General features: G+C 53.0%; 1 protein-coding gene across 3 annotated transcripts in view; it reads right to left on the reverse strand.

Annotated features, from left to right (window-relative positions):
- PRXL2A (peroxiredoxin like 2A) overlaps window positions 1-13,414 on the reverse strand; it is a 30,233-nt gene that overhangs the window by 5,262 nt on the left and 11,557 nt on the right. For 2 of the 3 annotated variants that reach the window (XM_059662189.1, XM_059662188.1), the window contains exons 2-3: window positions 3,620-3,798; window positions 1,949-2,040 (exon numbers count right to left, since the gene is read on the reverse strand). In XM_059662189.1, coding sequence (XP_059518172.1) covers window positions 1,949-2,040; window positions 3,620-3,797 — 270 coding nt within the window. In that variant the 5' untranslated portion in view covers window position 3,798. Of the gene's footprint in view, window positions 1-1,948; window positions 2,041-3,619; window positions 3,799-8,285; window positions 8,438-13,414 lie in introns of those variants that run through there. The other variant, XM_059662187.1, reaches the window with a different exon arrangement.

Below are 13,414 nucleotides of genomic sequence, written 5' to 3' on the forward strand. Positions count from 1 at the left end.
GCCCGGAGCAGAGAGGACTGCAGGCCCCATGTGTGTGACATGAGACGTTTCACTCACTTTTCCTAGGCTCTCTACTCTGGGTGTGTCCCTGTGCAAAGCTATGAATGGACAGTCACAGACCTCCTCCCAGGCCACTCAAAAGAGCTCAGACTGCCATCGGACCAGCCTTTTAGAAACACAAGTTCCTACAAAATGCTCTGCTGGGGCAGAGACTAGTGCACAGGAAGCAGCTGCAGCCTTTGGGTTTAACCTGCACGAGAAATTAAGTCACAGCAGGCCTCGTGCTGGTGTCTGGAGGTATCACAGATTTGGAATCAAAAGCTGAGTGTGAACTATGGGAGGACCTCTGAGGAGGGCCCTCTCCTGATCCCAGGAGCCTGTGAATGTGTGTTGTTACAAGCCAAGGGGGAAGTAAGGCAGCCGGTGAAATCTGGGCTGCCCGTCAGCTGACCTTAAGGAGACTATTACCCAAGTGGTTCCCAGGTGGAATCACAGGGTCCTTAAATGTGGACGAGGAAAGCAGGAGAGTCTGTGTCACCGTCATGCGTGTGGGAAAGACTCGCCCCGCCACTGCTGGCATTAAAAATGGAGGGAGGGGCGACGAGCCAGGACTGCGGTGGCTTCTCGGAGCTACTGGAGGGCGGAAGCTGTTTCCCTCCTACACCCCCCAGAAGCACAGACCCGCTAAAACCTGGACTGTAGCTCCATGGGGCCCGTCTCGGAATTCTGACCTCTAGAACTGTGAGATAATAAATCTGTCATGTTTAAAGCTGAGTTTGTGATAATTTGTGAAAGCAGCAATAGGAAGCTAGCATGCCTCCCCTCAGGGGCGTGACTTTGCCACAGGCCCTGTACCTCAATTTCCTCCTCTACGAAACGAGAACAGTAACAACAAGCTGTATTTTCCAGGGATGTGTGGGGCACGAATGGAGTATCAGGCGTGGCAGCGCCCTGAATGCAGGTGCAGCAGAGCACAGCATGTCCCGCTGTGAGCAGCTTCATTGCCAGCCCGACCACACAAGCAGGGGACAGACGGGCCAGGCGGAGGAACGCCTCAGGGTCAGGGAGCACAGCCAGAGGAGGAGGAGGACAGCGTGGACTCGGCCACGCCGAGAAGCAAAGCTGTCTCAAGAGCAGGAGCACTGTCACTCCCACTCTCCCCAGGCAGGGCCCGGATCTCAGACCTGGGTCTTCTGCCACTGACTGACTTGTGTGACCAAACTAGTCCGGCCCTGGGTTCACCTGTCCGTAAAGCGACAAGGCTGGGCCCTGCCCTCCTGACAAGCTTCCTCACGTGCTGAGCAGATGGTGATGGCTTCCCTTTGAGGGGCCAACCTGGAGACCGCCCAGTCAGTGACCCCAACTTTCACCAAACTCTCATGCCAGCCCTACCCACACTATTGGCATGACTGACACCCCCGAGCTCCAGACCCACAGCTGAGAGCACAGTGAGGCAAACGTGTGGCCCTCAGCTGTCCACCGGGACTCCAGGGAGACAGGCAGGTCCGTTCCGAAAGTGCGACCCTGGGCTCCTTTGTGCAGCCGCACCACAGGTGAGGGCTGGCATGCCTGTGCCAGCAACAGTCCAGGCACCTCCTTTCAATGAGCAAATCCCGGTGCTGAGCCCCAGGAACTGGGAATTGGGCCTGGTCCCCGTCCTTGATGCAATAGGAAGGTAGTCCAGGACTCAGACAGTGCAAGAGTGATAGGGCTTGGGAGTCACAAAGGACAGTCAAGTGTGCCGCTAACCCTAGGATATGGTGAGTGGTTCAATGAGCAGAAACAGAGAGTAAGTCCAAAGAAAAGCTAGAGCAAATAACAAAAGAAGGACCAGTGTTGATCAAAGGCCAAAGTGGGCCTGCAGGTCCCGGGTCCTGGTCCCGGCTGGAGTGCCCTGGCCCCACCCTCTGGGGTCCTCTTCTCTGAACAGATCTCCAAATGCACTCACCTCTCGACAGAGGAAGCAGCCTGGCCTCCGCACAGCCATGATGACAGCGCCCTTCTTCTCCCAGAGCTCCTTTGCTTTGAAAGTCTTTGGTTCTGGGGAAAAGAAAAGAGTCCATCATCCTCTCTGCCCAGCCCCGCCCACCTGCCCTACAGCTCAGCTGTTCATCAGTGGTGCCAGGCCTAGCAGAGGGACTGGACCTGCATTTCACAGGTGGGAAAGCAAACAGGAAGCACAGACGGGGAACAGTCATCCTCAGAGAAAGATTCATATAGTGTAAGGATCCTACTATATACTCCAAACGCCCCTCCTCTGTAAAAAAATTATTTGCAAACTTGAACATCCCAAACTGTAACATTTCTGGAAAAGTGGCAGCTAAGCAAATCCCAACTCTTAAAAAAGTATTCAAAGGGATTAAGTCAATAGAAATTTTAAATATTTTTACCCCACAATATTATCCATTGGGAGGGTAGAAGACGCCTAACGAGGAAACCCCTTGGGGTAGCTGGGGTAGTAGAGTAGTGTAGCTCAAGCCGGGCTCCAGGGCCAGAGCGAGTCTGCATCTAGCCATGGGACTCTGACCAGCTGGGTCTCCCCCTGAACCCCAGTTTCCTTGTCATAAAAGCAGATGTCCAGCACGGGGCTGCAGGGAGTATGAACAGACGGCTATGTAAGTGCTCGCCACAGTGTCTAATAACAGTTACCAAGGGGTCAATCAGTGTGAACCCTTACTATTTTAACATTCCTTAGAGAAATCCATGTCCCTGTGGGATGTTGTATAAAAAAAGAGAGGAGGATGAGACTGGGAATCCCTGGGATGAACAAAGCAGGACTCCCCGATCCCTTAGAAAGACCACCTACATCATAAATCGCAGTCACAGTTCCTGCCCTCCTCTGACAAGCTTCCTCACGTGCTGAGCAGATGGCGATGGCTTCCCTTTGAGGGGCCAACCTGGAGACGGCCCAGTCAGTGACCCCAACTTTCACCAAACTCTCATGCCAGCCCTACCCACACTATCGGCATGACTGACACCCCCGAGCTCCAGATCCACAGCTGAGAGCACAGTGAGGCAAACGTGTGGCCCTCAGCTGTCCACCGGGACTCCAGGGAGACAGGCAGGTCCGTTCCGAAAGTGCGACCCTGGGCTCCTTTGTGCAGCCGCACCACAGGTGAGGGCTGGCATGCCTGTGCCAGCAACAGTCCAGGCACCTCCTTTCAATGAGCAAATCCCGGTGCTGAGCCCCAGGAACTCGGACTGGATACAGTGTTTCTCAGATGTATTTGGCTGGGAGCTCCTATTTTGTGAAGATTGAGGAGCCCAGAGTCCTCAGCACACACTCGGGAGTAGCTGGTTTAGTCATTATAGTTAGAGAGACAGCAACAGAAAGTGAATAATCATTTTGGTAAGAAAACCCTCAACTGTAAAACACCATGTACACCCAGATCACAGATATATAATAATATGTAAGTAAACATGCAAAAAACGTGCAGAACTAAAAACAAGTATCATTAAGGTAATGGAGTTATCAGTCATTTAAAAAATTATTAAATGTTCCCTAACATTGTTATATTATCTTTTCAATAAAAAAAAAAAAAGTTATTTTACACAGAAAAAACAAGCCTGCCTGCCAGTGCCTTGGAAAAGTACTGAGGGCAGAGGGGTCACTGCTTACCCTTCTCCAGAGTTTTCAGGTCTATTTCCTCCAGATACTCCAGGGTTGCTCGCTGGGGCTTGGACAGAAATAAGTCCGTGTTGGCCAGGAGCAGTGCCAGGGCTGCAGCCCCCAGGGCCCCCGCGCCGATGGACCACATCCCTACGGAGAGGAAGCTTGGATCCAGGAGGAAAGACATTCTGGAGATTGAGAAGAAGGAAGATGACGTTAATGCTCTCACAAGACAGCAGGAATGTGATCTGGCAAAGTGCAGGGCTCAGCCGGGCAGCCACCAGGTGGCCAGAGGCAGGGGGCAGGGGGAGCCGCGGAAGCAGACAGGGGACTGAGCACCTGCCACCCCAAGAGCTGGATGCCACCGACACATGGAGGTTCCTGCCCGAGGAGCTCACCAGTGAGTTAGGAGCAATGAGAGAAATGGCAGCCCCTCAGATGCTCCTCTTGAGTTCCCTCGCCCAGGCCTCCCAGCTCTGTGCTGCTCATCCGTGCTGCCTACCCTCCCAACCCCTCCTCCCCTCCCCCGTCAATGCCTGCCCTTCCTTCACTGTCCAGGAGTCTGGGCTATCACCTCCCATGGAGGGCAGCCTTCTCTTCAGTGATCAGAGGATACTTACCACATCCCACGGATCATGCTGTCCCGGTACCCTATCCTTCTTCCTCTTTGAGAATCCCTCAGAAATAGAGACCGTCCTACTCATCAGCCCGACAGTACCCAGCAGGGCCTCCCTTGTGGTAGGCAGGCAATCTCAGTACATTTCTCCCATCTGAGAATAGCTTTACTTTTTACTCATTATACAAATAAAGCAGGCTCATGATGAAGACAAAACAAAAGCAAAAAGAGAACCAATCACAAAACCATAGTTGACCAGAACGCAGAGATCTTCAGAGCACCCCCATCTTTTCACTGACAGTTTAATAGAGATGACCACCATTAGACACCAGTATCTAATCTGACAGTTTTCCCCTAGAACAGAACTGCACAGATGCCTGTCGAATGAATGGGGGCAGAAGCTGAGAGCGGGCACGTGTAAGAAGAGCACAGCACTGGGGTCTGCTGCAGAGGCCTGGGCAACAGCTGTCTGCACTGGGCAGGGATTTGCCACTGAACGGGAGCTCCAGCGGGTCCTGCAGAACCGTTCAGCCTGGTTCTGAGCTCGTGCAGTGCCTCCCTAATGCTCCTCCAGGTGGGAAGCCTTGTGCCTAGGGGTGTGAGCTCCTGGAAGCAGCCCACCCTGAAAGAGCAGCAGGTACCCACCCAGCCTTCCTTCAAATGACAACCACGTAACAGAATCTATCTTTCCATATGGCCCTCTCGCCATCCTAAGGATCAGACTGACACTGGAGCTTTCCTCCCTGAATACCAGCATAGCTCATTGTGCTGAGATCAGCAGGTATAGACCGCGTGCGTGCGTGCGTGCGTGCGTGCGTGCGTGTGTGTGTGTGTGTGTGTGTGTGTGTGTGTATGTATAAGGCCCTCCCTCCTAACCTAAGACTTAGCTCTCCCTGCTGGATTTGGCTGGGGAGAGGATTTCTCCAAAGGATTAAGCAAATGCCCAGAACTCTGCATACCACTGCCAAGGGAGGGGCTGTGAGGGACCCGCCAGGGCCAGGAGGTGGGGCTGGGAGTAACTTGGTAGTGCTGACTTGGGGAAAAGAAAGGTAGGTCAGACTAGAGTTTAGGCCAGCCTGGGAAGCTCAGATTTGAGTTAAGAAATAAAAAGGAACTTCTAGGTGGGGGTGGGAATGACCAAATGAAAGCAGCATTTAAGAAAGAAGAATTTGGCATCCGGTATATTAGGGGAGAGGGGGGAGGGGAAGGCTGGTGTGTGTGTGTTGGGGAAAGGGGCGCCCCTATGGTATCTCCGATGCAGGGACTCAGCTGGGAGAGGTGTCTTATAACCTCAGTGCTCAACATGTGGCCTCCTGGGTCAGCACTGGCAGCGTGGGGAACGCAGAATCTGTAGCCGGCCTCAGAACGAAGGAATCACACACTGCATTGTAATCAGATCGGGCAATTCACATGCACACAGAGTCTCAGACGCATTGTCTTGGAGCAAAGCAGCCGGGATCTTGTGCTTGGCTGGCCACGAGGGCAGGCTGTTCCCTCAGCTCACTGTGGGAGGGCAGCCATGGTGATAGAAACACATCACATCTCTGCCCAGAACGTCCTCACCTGTTCCTTCTATTCTTCAAGACCCAAACAACTCTCTAAGTCTTCCTGGATGCTCTGCCTACCCCGACTCCCAGCCCGAGAGGTGCTGCTCCACCCCCACCTTGGTACTGTGCCCATACTGCACCCATGATCCATCTCCTGTGCTCGACACAAGATTGAGACCTGACCTGTCTGTTCCTCCGTTTATCTCTGAACCTCCTGTGCCAGCACATGCCTGTGTGGCATACAGTGGGGTCTCCATTAATGTGCACTGAAATGAGTCCAACAGAATTGAATGATGAAGATGATGACTATGGAAGACCAAAGTTCTTGGGCCAAGCAGGAAGCCGGCCCAAAGTTCCTAGGCTGGCTTCCAATTCTCCTACGTAGCAAAGTTACACATTACTGGATTACAGTTCAGAAAACAATTAGGAGGAAAACCATAGCTCTCACCTGCCTGCTGTAAACAAGAGGTTCCCCAGCGTGTGGAACAATTGCTGTATGTTTACAATTTGGAAATGTCCCTGGTTCTCTGACATGTGTGTATGATTCAGAAGCACACGGCGTGGCCTCTGATCACAGAGCTGATAACATTTCTGCACTAGGACTCAAAGGCCAGCTTACATCTACCCTACAAAAGGACTTGCTTCCATTCCTGGAACACATCAGTGCCCTTCAGGAAGTCCAGTGACCCTCACGGTCAGCTCCACACCCTCGCTGCACACCACAGCTACTCTCAGAGGCACAGACTCCACCAACAGTCATGTAGCCTATTTGCACAAGAGCACAAGGGATCAGACTCAACCAGACTCACAATTTCTTTCCACATATTTATTTCTTCCAAATAAAACTAAATGAGTGGAGAAAGGGATGAGCATGGGCTTTGTCAGCGCAGGGCTGAGAGCTGGTTACGGCTGCTCTAGGCAGCCACAGAAGCACCCGGAGCAGGAGTCTTTGGAGCAGATGTAGGACCCCAGGGGCAGGATGGAAGAGCCAAGTGGGGCCCGGGCTGAATACACCTGGGAAGCAGCAGGCCAGCTGGGGGTGAATGTCAGCGCTGAAGGCGCTCTGAGAATGACCCCAAGGCCCCCAACTCTCTACCTCAAGTTCAAGAGGTGCAGTACAGGATGTGGGCTCCAGCACCATCACCCCACCAACTCCTCTGGCTGGGATCCGGAGAGCAGGAGCAGGGGGTGGACCTCATCCTCAGGCCTTGTGGCACTAGTCAGTGAGAGCCTCGTAGGCACCAGAGGTGAGAGTCAGGCCTCATATGCTCCCTGGGGCCTTTGGAAAGCAGTGAAAACTGATTTCGGAAACACCCAGAAAGTATGTAGGTCCAGCCCCTCAGCCAAGGCCCCGTGAACTACAAAGCAATTTCCATCCTGGCCTGTCTCAGAGTATGCACCACTGCAACTTGTTGCACAGCGAGAGCTGACTCTGAGCCCAAATCACTGACAAAAAAGAGGGGAGGGGGTAGAGGGAGCCTTCATAGCTAAATGGAACAATGCATTTTACATGGGCCTCCAAGGCTACTCACTAGAAAGAGAGGGCGGCCAGGAAAGCAGCATTTACTTGGTGTCACTAGGCATGCACGCTCTGATTTCATTACTGATGCAGACATGGTTCTGTTTTGCAGCTGACAGCACTGAGCTAGAGACGTTCAGTGCCTTCTCGGGTGCCACACAGCCCGCAGGCAGCAGGCTGCACCCTGGACCCAGACCTCTGAGACCCCAAAGCTGGAAGTCTTTCTACTGTCACACTTCGCCTCCCCACACCTTCCCTTGTGGGTTCCTGGAGGTCAAGGGGTACTTTCCCCTTTGTCTTAAAGAGAATTTAAAAAGATCAACTTATTTTTTCTGTCATCAAATACAGTCAAACCATGTTTACTCTAAAGGAAATTTACCATGTGACAGATGTCCCTTCTCTTTCCTCCCTTCCCAGCCCCTTCCCTTAAGGAAAGGGTCAGTTTCGCTGAAAGATAATAGCAAGGTTGTTTACAGAAGAGCCAGCCCCCACCTGACACAGCTACAGTATCCAGTACTCCACTGTGGGCTTATCTGATCTGTCCTCTCCCACACAAGAAGGTGACGCACGATAAGACCACAAACCAACACCAGCTGTGGCAGCTCAGAGTGGCAGCTCTGGTCTGGGAAGAGCATGGTACTGGGGGAGGAGACCCAGCTAGGCTGCCGAGGCCAGGCTGGGTTGATTCCACCACCACAGCCCTCTCGCCCCCAGCCCGGCCTCACTGTCCCCAACTCCAAAATGAGGGGCTGGTCAGGTGAATGCTAAGGCTCCTGAAGCACCCCAGTGACATCCTGTGACTACCCAGAACAGCTCACTTGGGAGTCTACACACTCTTGGTTCCTCATTATAACTCTACCCTCTCCTGCCCATTTCAATTTGCAGAGTGTTTCTTCGTTGCAGCCCAGAGCGTCACAAAGTACCTTCCCTCCCCCACACATGGTCCCTGATGCCCAACCCTGGACAGTTCAAACCTGGGAACAAGGCACTCACCATTCACAGCGTCCACACTCCTGCTGCCGCGGACAGCAGAGGCTTATCCAGTGAGCAGGCACAGCCGGGCAGCAGGGGAGGGCTGGAGGCGGAGCTCCCGAGTCCTGCCTATGGCCCGAAGCTCCCTCATTCCATGGGCAGGACCAGGCCACCCAGAAACCCTAGAGCTCCTGCAGCTGCCAATAGTCAATTTCCAGAAAGCTGGCAAGGCCCCCTAGCCCTTCAGAACGTTGAGCAAAGTTTGAGTCATTTGCAGTCATGCAGATGATAACATTTATCAAGTGCCAACAGCTCTCTCTGCTATCCGGTGCAGCCCAATGAAGCGAAGCCCTTAATACAGCCCATGTGTCCCACTCACCGAAATCAAAGGAAGGCCTCCCTTTCTCCCAGGCTGCCTGTGCAGTCTGCACCCTCACCCCATTCTTCCCCACACCCAGGAAGTTGGCTGGCACCGCGGAGGCCCTTCACCTGCTGTCTCTTCTTTAGCTCCTTTGCCTTCCCTTCTTTTCCTGCCACTTAAGTGACTCCTCTCAACCCACCCTCCCTTCCTGGGCAACCTCACCAACTTCCAGCACTTCACCCACCCCTTGGTACTGACTTCCAGGTTCCTGACCCAGTTCCACCCGGGTGTTCTGTAGGTTAGCTCTGCTCACTACGTCCGTGAGTGACCCCCACTAGAGTCAGTTTCTCTTCCCGAGCTCCCCAGCTCACTGAATGACACAGCATCCAGCCAACTGCTGGAGCCAGAAACGGACGGTCACATTGGACTCTTCCTCGCAGCCCACACCCACTCAGTCAGGAAAATGTGTTTGCTACGCCTGCTCTTCTTAACATCGAGGCTTCTGTCCAGCCCCGGGCCCCTACCACTTCGTGCCTGGCCCATTTCAGGAACCACACAACTGAGTGTGGCCGGGCTCCAGCCGGGTCCTCCACAGCTTGCCCTCCACGCTGGAGCCAGAGCGAGTGGAGCCACGACCTGAGCACGTTTCCCTGGCTTTGGACTCTCACAATGACCTCCTCAGCACGCAGACAGAGCCCTTCCCAGCTTAGCTGCAGCCCACCACTCTGCCTCAGCCCTGCCGCTTCCGCACCCTCGCTGGACCTCTCAGAGTGCAAGGCCTAGAGCATGTTGTTAGGCTCTACTGTTGCTCCTGTCACTTCCTTTACCCAGAACACCCGCGCCATCCTTGCCAACCAGGTAGAGGCCCAGAACAAATTCCACTTTCTCTCCAAAGCCATTCGGAAAGCCCTGGCAACTGACTGCTCCCTTGCCTCTGATTATATAGCGTGTGTGCATATGCAAACACACACATATCTTTGCACATTGCACAAACAAATGGACTTTGTGTATTTGAGTTCTTTACATGTCTGTCTACAGAGTATGGTGGAGCAATATGAGGGCAGGGGTCACTTCTTCATTCCTCCATCTCCAGCACTTAACACAAATCCTGGTAACTGGTAGGCATTTAATGTCTAACAAAATGATCTGAATTTTACCCTTTAAAAGCCACAGTGAGGCAGAGTTGGAGCCACCCAATTTCAGCTCAGTACGGAAGGTAATTGCAGACAGCGCCGCCGGCATGACCTTAAAGAAAACACTCGCCTGGGTTTAGGTAGCCTTAGGTTGGGTCCTAGCTCTACTGCTCACTGGCAGGGCAATCGACATAAGCTCTGAAGGCACTCTGGGCCTGGGTCTCATCCGTACACACAGAGGAAGGAACTAGAAAATCTATGAGGCTATCTCAGTTCTGACATCCAAAGACACTAAAGTTCCGCATGCTTGCAACTCCTGGATTCTGACGTCCAGAAAGCTATGGAACACTGTGCTACTGTTCTGCGGCTGGGCGTGCATTCCCAATCCCTGGCCCGCCCCCGCCCCCGACTGCTGCCTGTTCAAGGACCCGTCTCTGGGCAGGAACTGATCAAGTCTTAATAAAACAAAGTACCATCGCTGGGTGGGTTAATTCATGCCTGCAACAAGTAGAGACAACATCATATTCTAAACACAGAGGGGACACCTGCCCAGTGCAGCCCCACCCAGGGAATCCTCCCTCCTCCGAATAGGCTGGGTCGAGGCAGAGCCAGGGCAGGAGGAAGAAGGGGTGCTAAGGAACAAAGGGAGCTAAGGGTGCACGTGGGCCGCCTCGCCTCGGGCCCTCAGGGAACAAGTCTGGAGAGGATGCTTCAGCTCTCTCTGCTCTCCTGGGCTCCTCTCTCCTCCCCTCAGAGCTCTGGTTTAGCCCTTCCCCAACTGAGTAAATAAGGAAACTAAGGCACAGAGAAGGGTAGCTAGTCCAAGGTCACATGGGGGAGGCTGATCAGTGACTGAGCGGGGACTCCAACTCCCAGCCCATGACTATTTATCGTGCATTGGACATTCCTGCAGAGGCTAAAGCAGTGTGTGTGTGTAGGGGGCGGGGGAGGGGGTGCGGGGGGCAGGACTCCGGAAGGGGGCCTGGGAATCTGGTGGCCAGAGACAGCACCAGCCCTTCCCAAGCCCAGTGCTTTGCAAGCAGCTTATACTCCAAAGCCAAAGGTCTTCATAAGGGTTATAGTTGAGAAGCCATTATGCACCTCTCCAACCCACTGTAACAAGGACCTGCCAATTCTGAATAACGACACAGGTTTGAAAATGCCAGTTAAGCAGCCTGGTGACACGGGCACCCAGGACCCCAGGAACACTAGGGAATTCGTTCCCATCCACCCTCGTCATCAAGTATCATAGAACTAGCTACTTGCAATGAGCTGCCCAGCTCTGGCCCAGCCTGCCTTTCAGATGCCAGATTCAGAAATTTCGGAACAGATGCTAAAAGCAGAGCAAAGGGCAATCAGCTACTGGGAAACTCTGAGACACTGCCCTGGGTGAGGGAGGAATGTGGGGCTAGGAGAGGGCCTTTCCTCTGATCAGTGATCCTGAAGCTAGAACCCCCCAGCCTCCGAAATATCTGGCCATTCTGCCCCTCGCTTGCACAGCCTCCGGACTCAGCTCTGAGCACCTCATCTACCAAGCTGTGTGGGCGTGGATGGGGAGGCAAGGGCGATACCGTAAGACACTGCGCTTCAGGACAAAAACCCTGGGTTCTCACTCTGACTCGGAGAAGTCACCTGTCCCTCTGAACCTCAGTGTCTCCCTAAAAACAAGGGCACTTTGAAGGGTTGCCAGGAAGAATACGTGCGGAACAATGTGAAATGTAGTAAAGTGCTTCCAAATTGTAAGGCCACGTTATCTTTCTCCTTGCAGGGCTCGGATTCACTCATTCTCCTATGAGGGTCGGCCATTTGCAGAGCATGAACACCGAACCACCTCTCCAGCTGTCACCCCAGCTGTGCCATGCAGACCGGCCTCCTGTGTGGGTGGGGTAGGTCTGGGGGACCTCTGGCTTGTCTGGGGCCCTCTGACCTAACTGCCCGCGCCCCAGCACACACTCCTGCGGCTCCCTCTGCTGCCTGCCAGCACTGCCTCTGCCTCAGCAGCACAGAGAGGACAAAGGGCGCCACTTGCTGTAACCTCCCTGTGCCAGAGGCCACTGCGCTCAGAGGTGAGGCTGGTCAGTGCCAAAAGGCAGTTCTTGCCACACCAGCCCAGCAGAGGGAGGCTTCAGGGCTCTCTGCTCAACATGTCACAGAGGGAAGCACCTTGGCAGGGACACTGACAGAGCATGAATGAGACCCCAGCACTCGTCCTCACCAAGCTTCCCAAGCACCATTTCAGTGATACCAGCTGATAACAGAATCATCCGAAACATCTTCTGTATCCAGAAGACCTAAACCAGTGGTTGGCAAACCGCGGCTCGCGAGCCACATGCAGCTCTTTGGCCCCTTGAGTGTGGCTCTTCCACAAAGTACCACGTGCGGGCGCGCATGTACAGTGCGATTGAAACTTCGTGGCCCATGCGCAGAAGTCGGTTTTCGGAAAGGAGATAGACGAAACAAGTATACAAGACGAGTGTGGATGGGAGAGTTGGAAGGGGACAACCTCAGCGAACGTACCTCAATCAGATTGAGGACGCTTTTAGCAAAGGCCAGCTTAGGAGGACCCTAATGAAGTTAATAACAATGTACCTACCTATACAGTTTAAGTTTAAAAAATTTGGCTCTCAAAAGAAATTTCAATCGTTGTACTGTTGACATTTGGCTCTGTTGACTAATGAGTTTGCCGACCACTGACCTTAACTAAGTGGCATGCTTTACACAGGAGGGCGATCTGGGGAGGGCTGGACCAGTAACAAAAGCGAATTCAAACTCCTACAAGCTGTAAGAACGTGGACAAGGCACTGTTTTTTGCATCAATAAAACTGGAAGAATTCCTGAATTACCTTTTGCAGAGTTGTGAGAATCAAAGGATTAAATGTATGGGTGATGCTTTGCAAGCCACCTTACAAAGAGTGACAAAAATGTGAGGTATAACTCTTACTCATTTCTAGATCGGTCAATAACTGCTCGTAATATGCTGTTTGTGCACGAAATGAAGGTTTCTGATGACGAGGTAAGTTCCAAGGAGTCGGGGTTCATATTTTGAATCCCAATGCTCAGTCTACAAGGCTGGGCTGGAGCAGGAGCAGCCCAGATACAGACAAGCTGGCTCCGGGACAATGCTTTTCAAAATAAATCCCAAGTAATTTTTTTTTTTTTTTCATCTGCCAAACTCAAAGGAAAATGCAGCCCTGGCCAGTTTTGCTCAGTGGATAGAGCGTCGGCCTGCGGACTGAGGGGTCCCAGGTTCGATTCCGGTCAAGGGCATGTACCTGGGTTGCGGGCACATCCCCAGTGGGAGATGTGCAGGAGGCAGCTGATCTATGTTTCTCTCTCATCGATGTTTCTAACTCTCTATCTCTCTCACTTCCTCTCTGTAAAAAATCAATAAAATATATTAGGAAAAAAAAACACCAAAAAACGAAACGGAGGTCCCGGTAACTGGGGTGCGGAATGCGCAAGGTGTGGGAAGGAAGAGGCTCCGAGTCAGGGGGCGGCCCGTCCGGCTTTGAACTGGGCTGCGCTGTCTCGCACAGCCCTGCTCCGGCTGGGCCTTACCCATCTTTTCCATCTTCTTCACCTCCCAGTCCCTGCACAACCCCGAGAGTTGGTTCTTTGTTCGCCTTTCCATTCCTAGACTTCAGCTCAGTATTTTA

Source organism: Myotis daubentonii, chromosome 13 (assembly GCF_963259705.1).
Source record: "Myotis daubentonii chromosome 13, mMyoDau2.1, whole genome shotgun sequence".
Lineage (NCBI taxonomy): Eukaryota > Metazoa > Chordata > Mammalia > Chiroptera > Vespertilionidae > Myotis > Myotis daubentonii.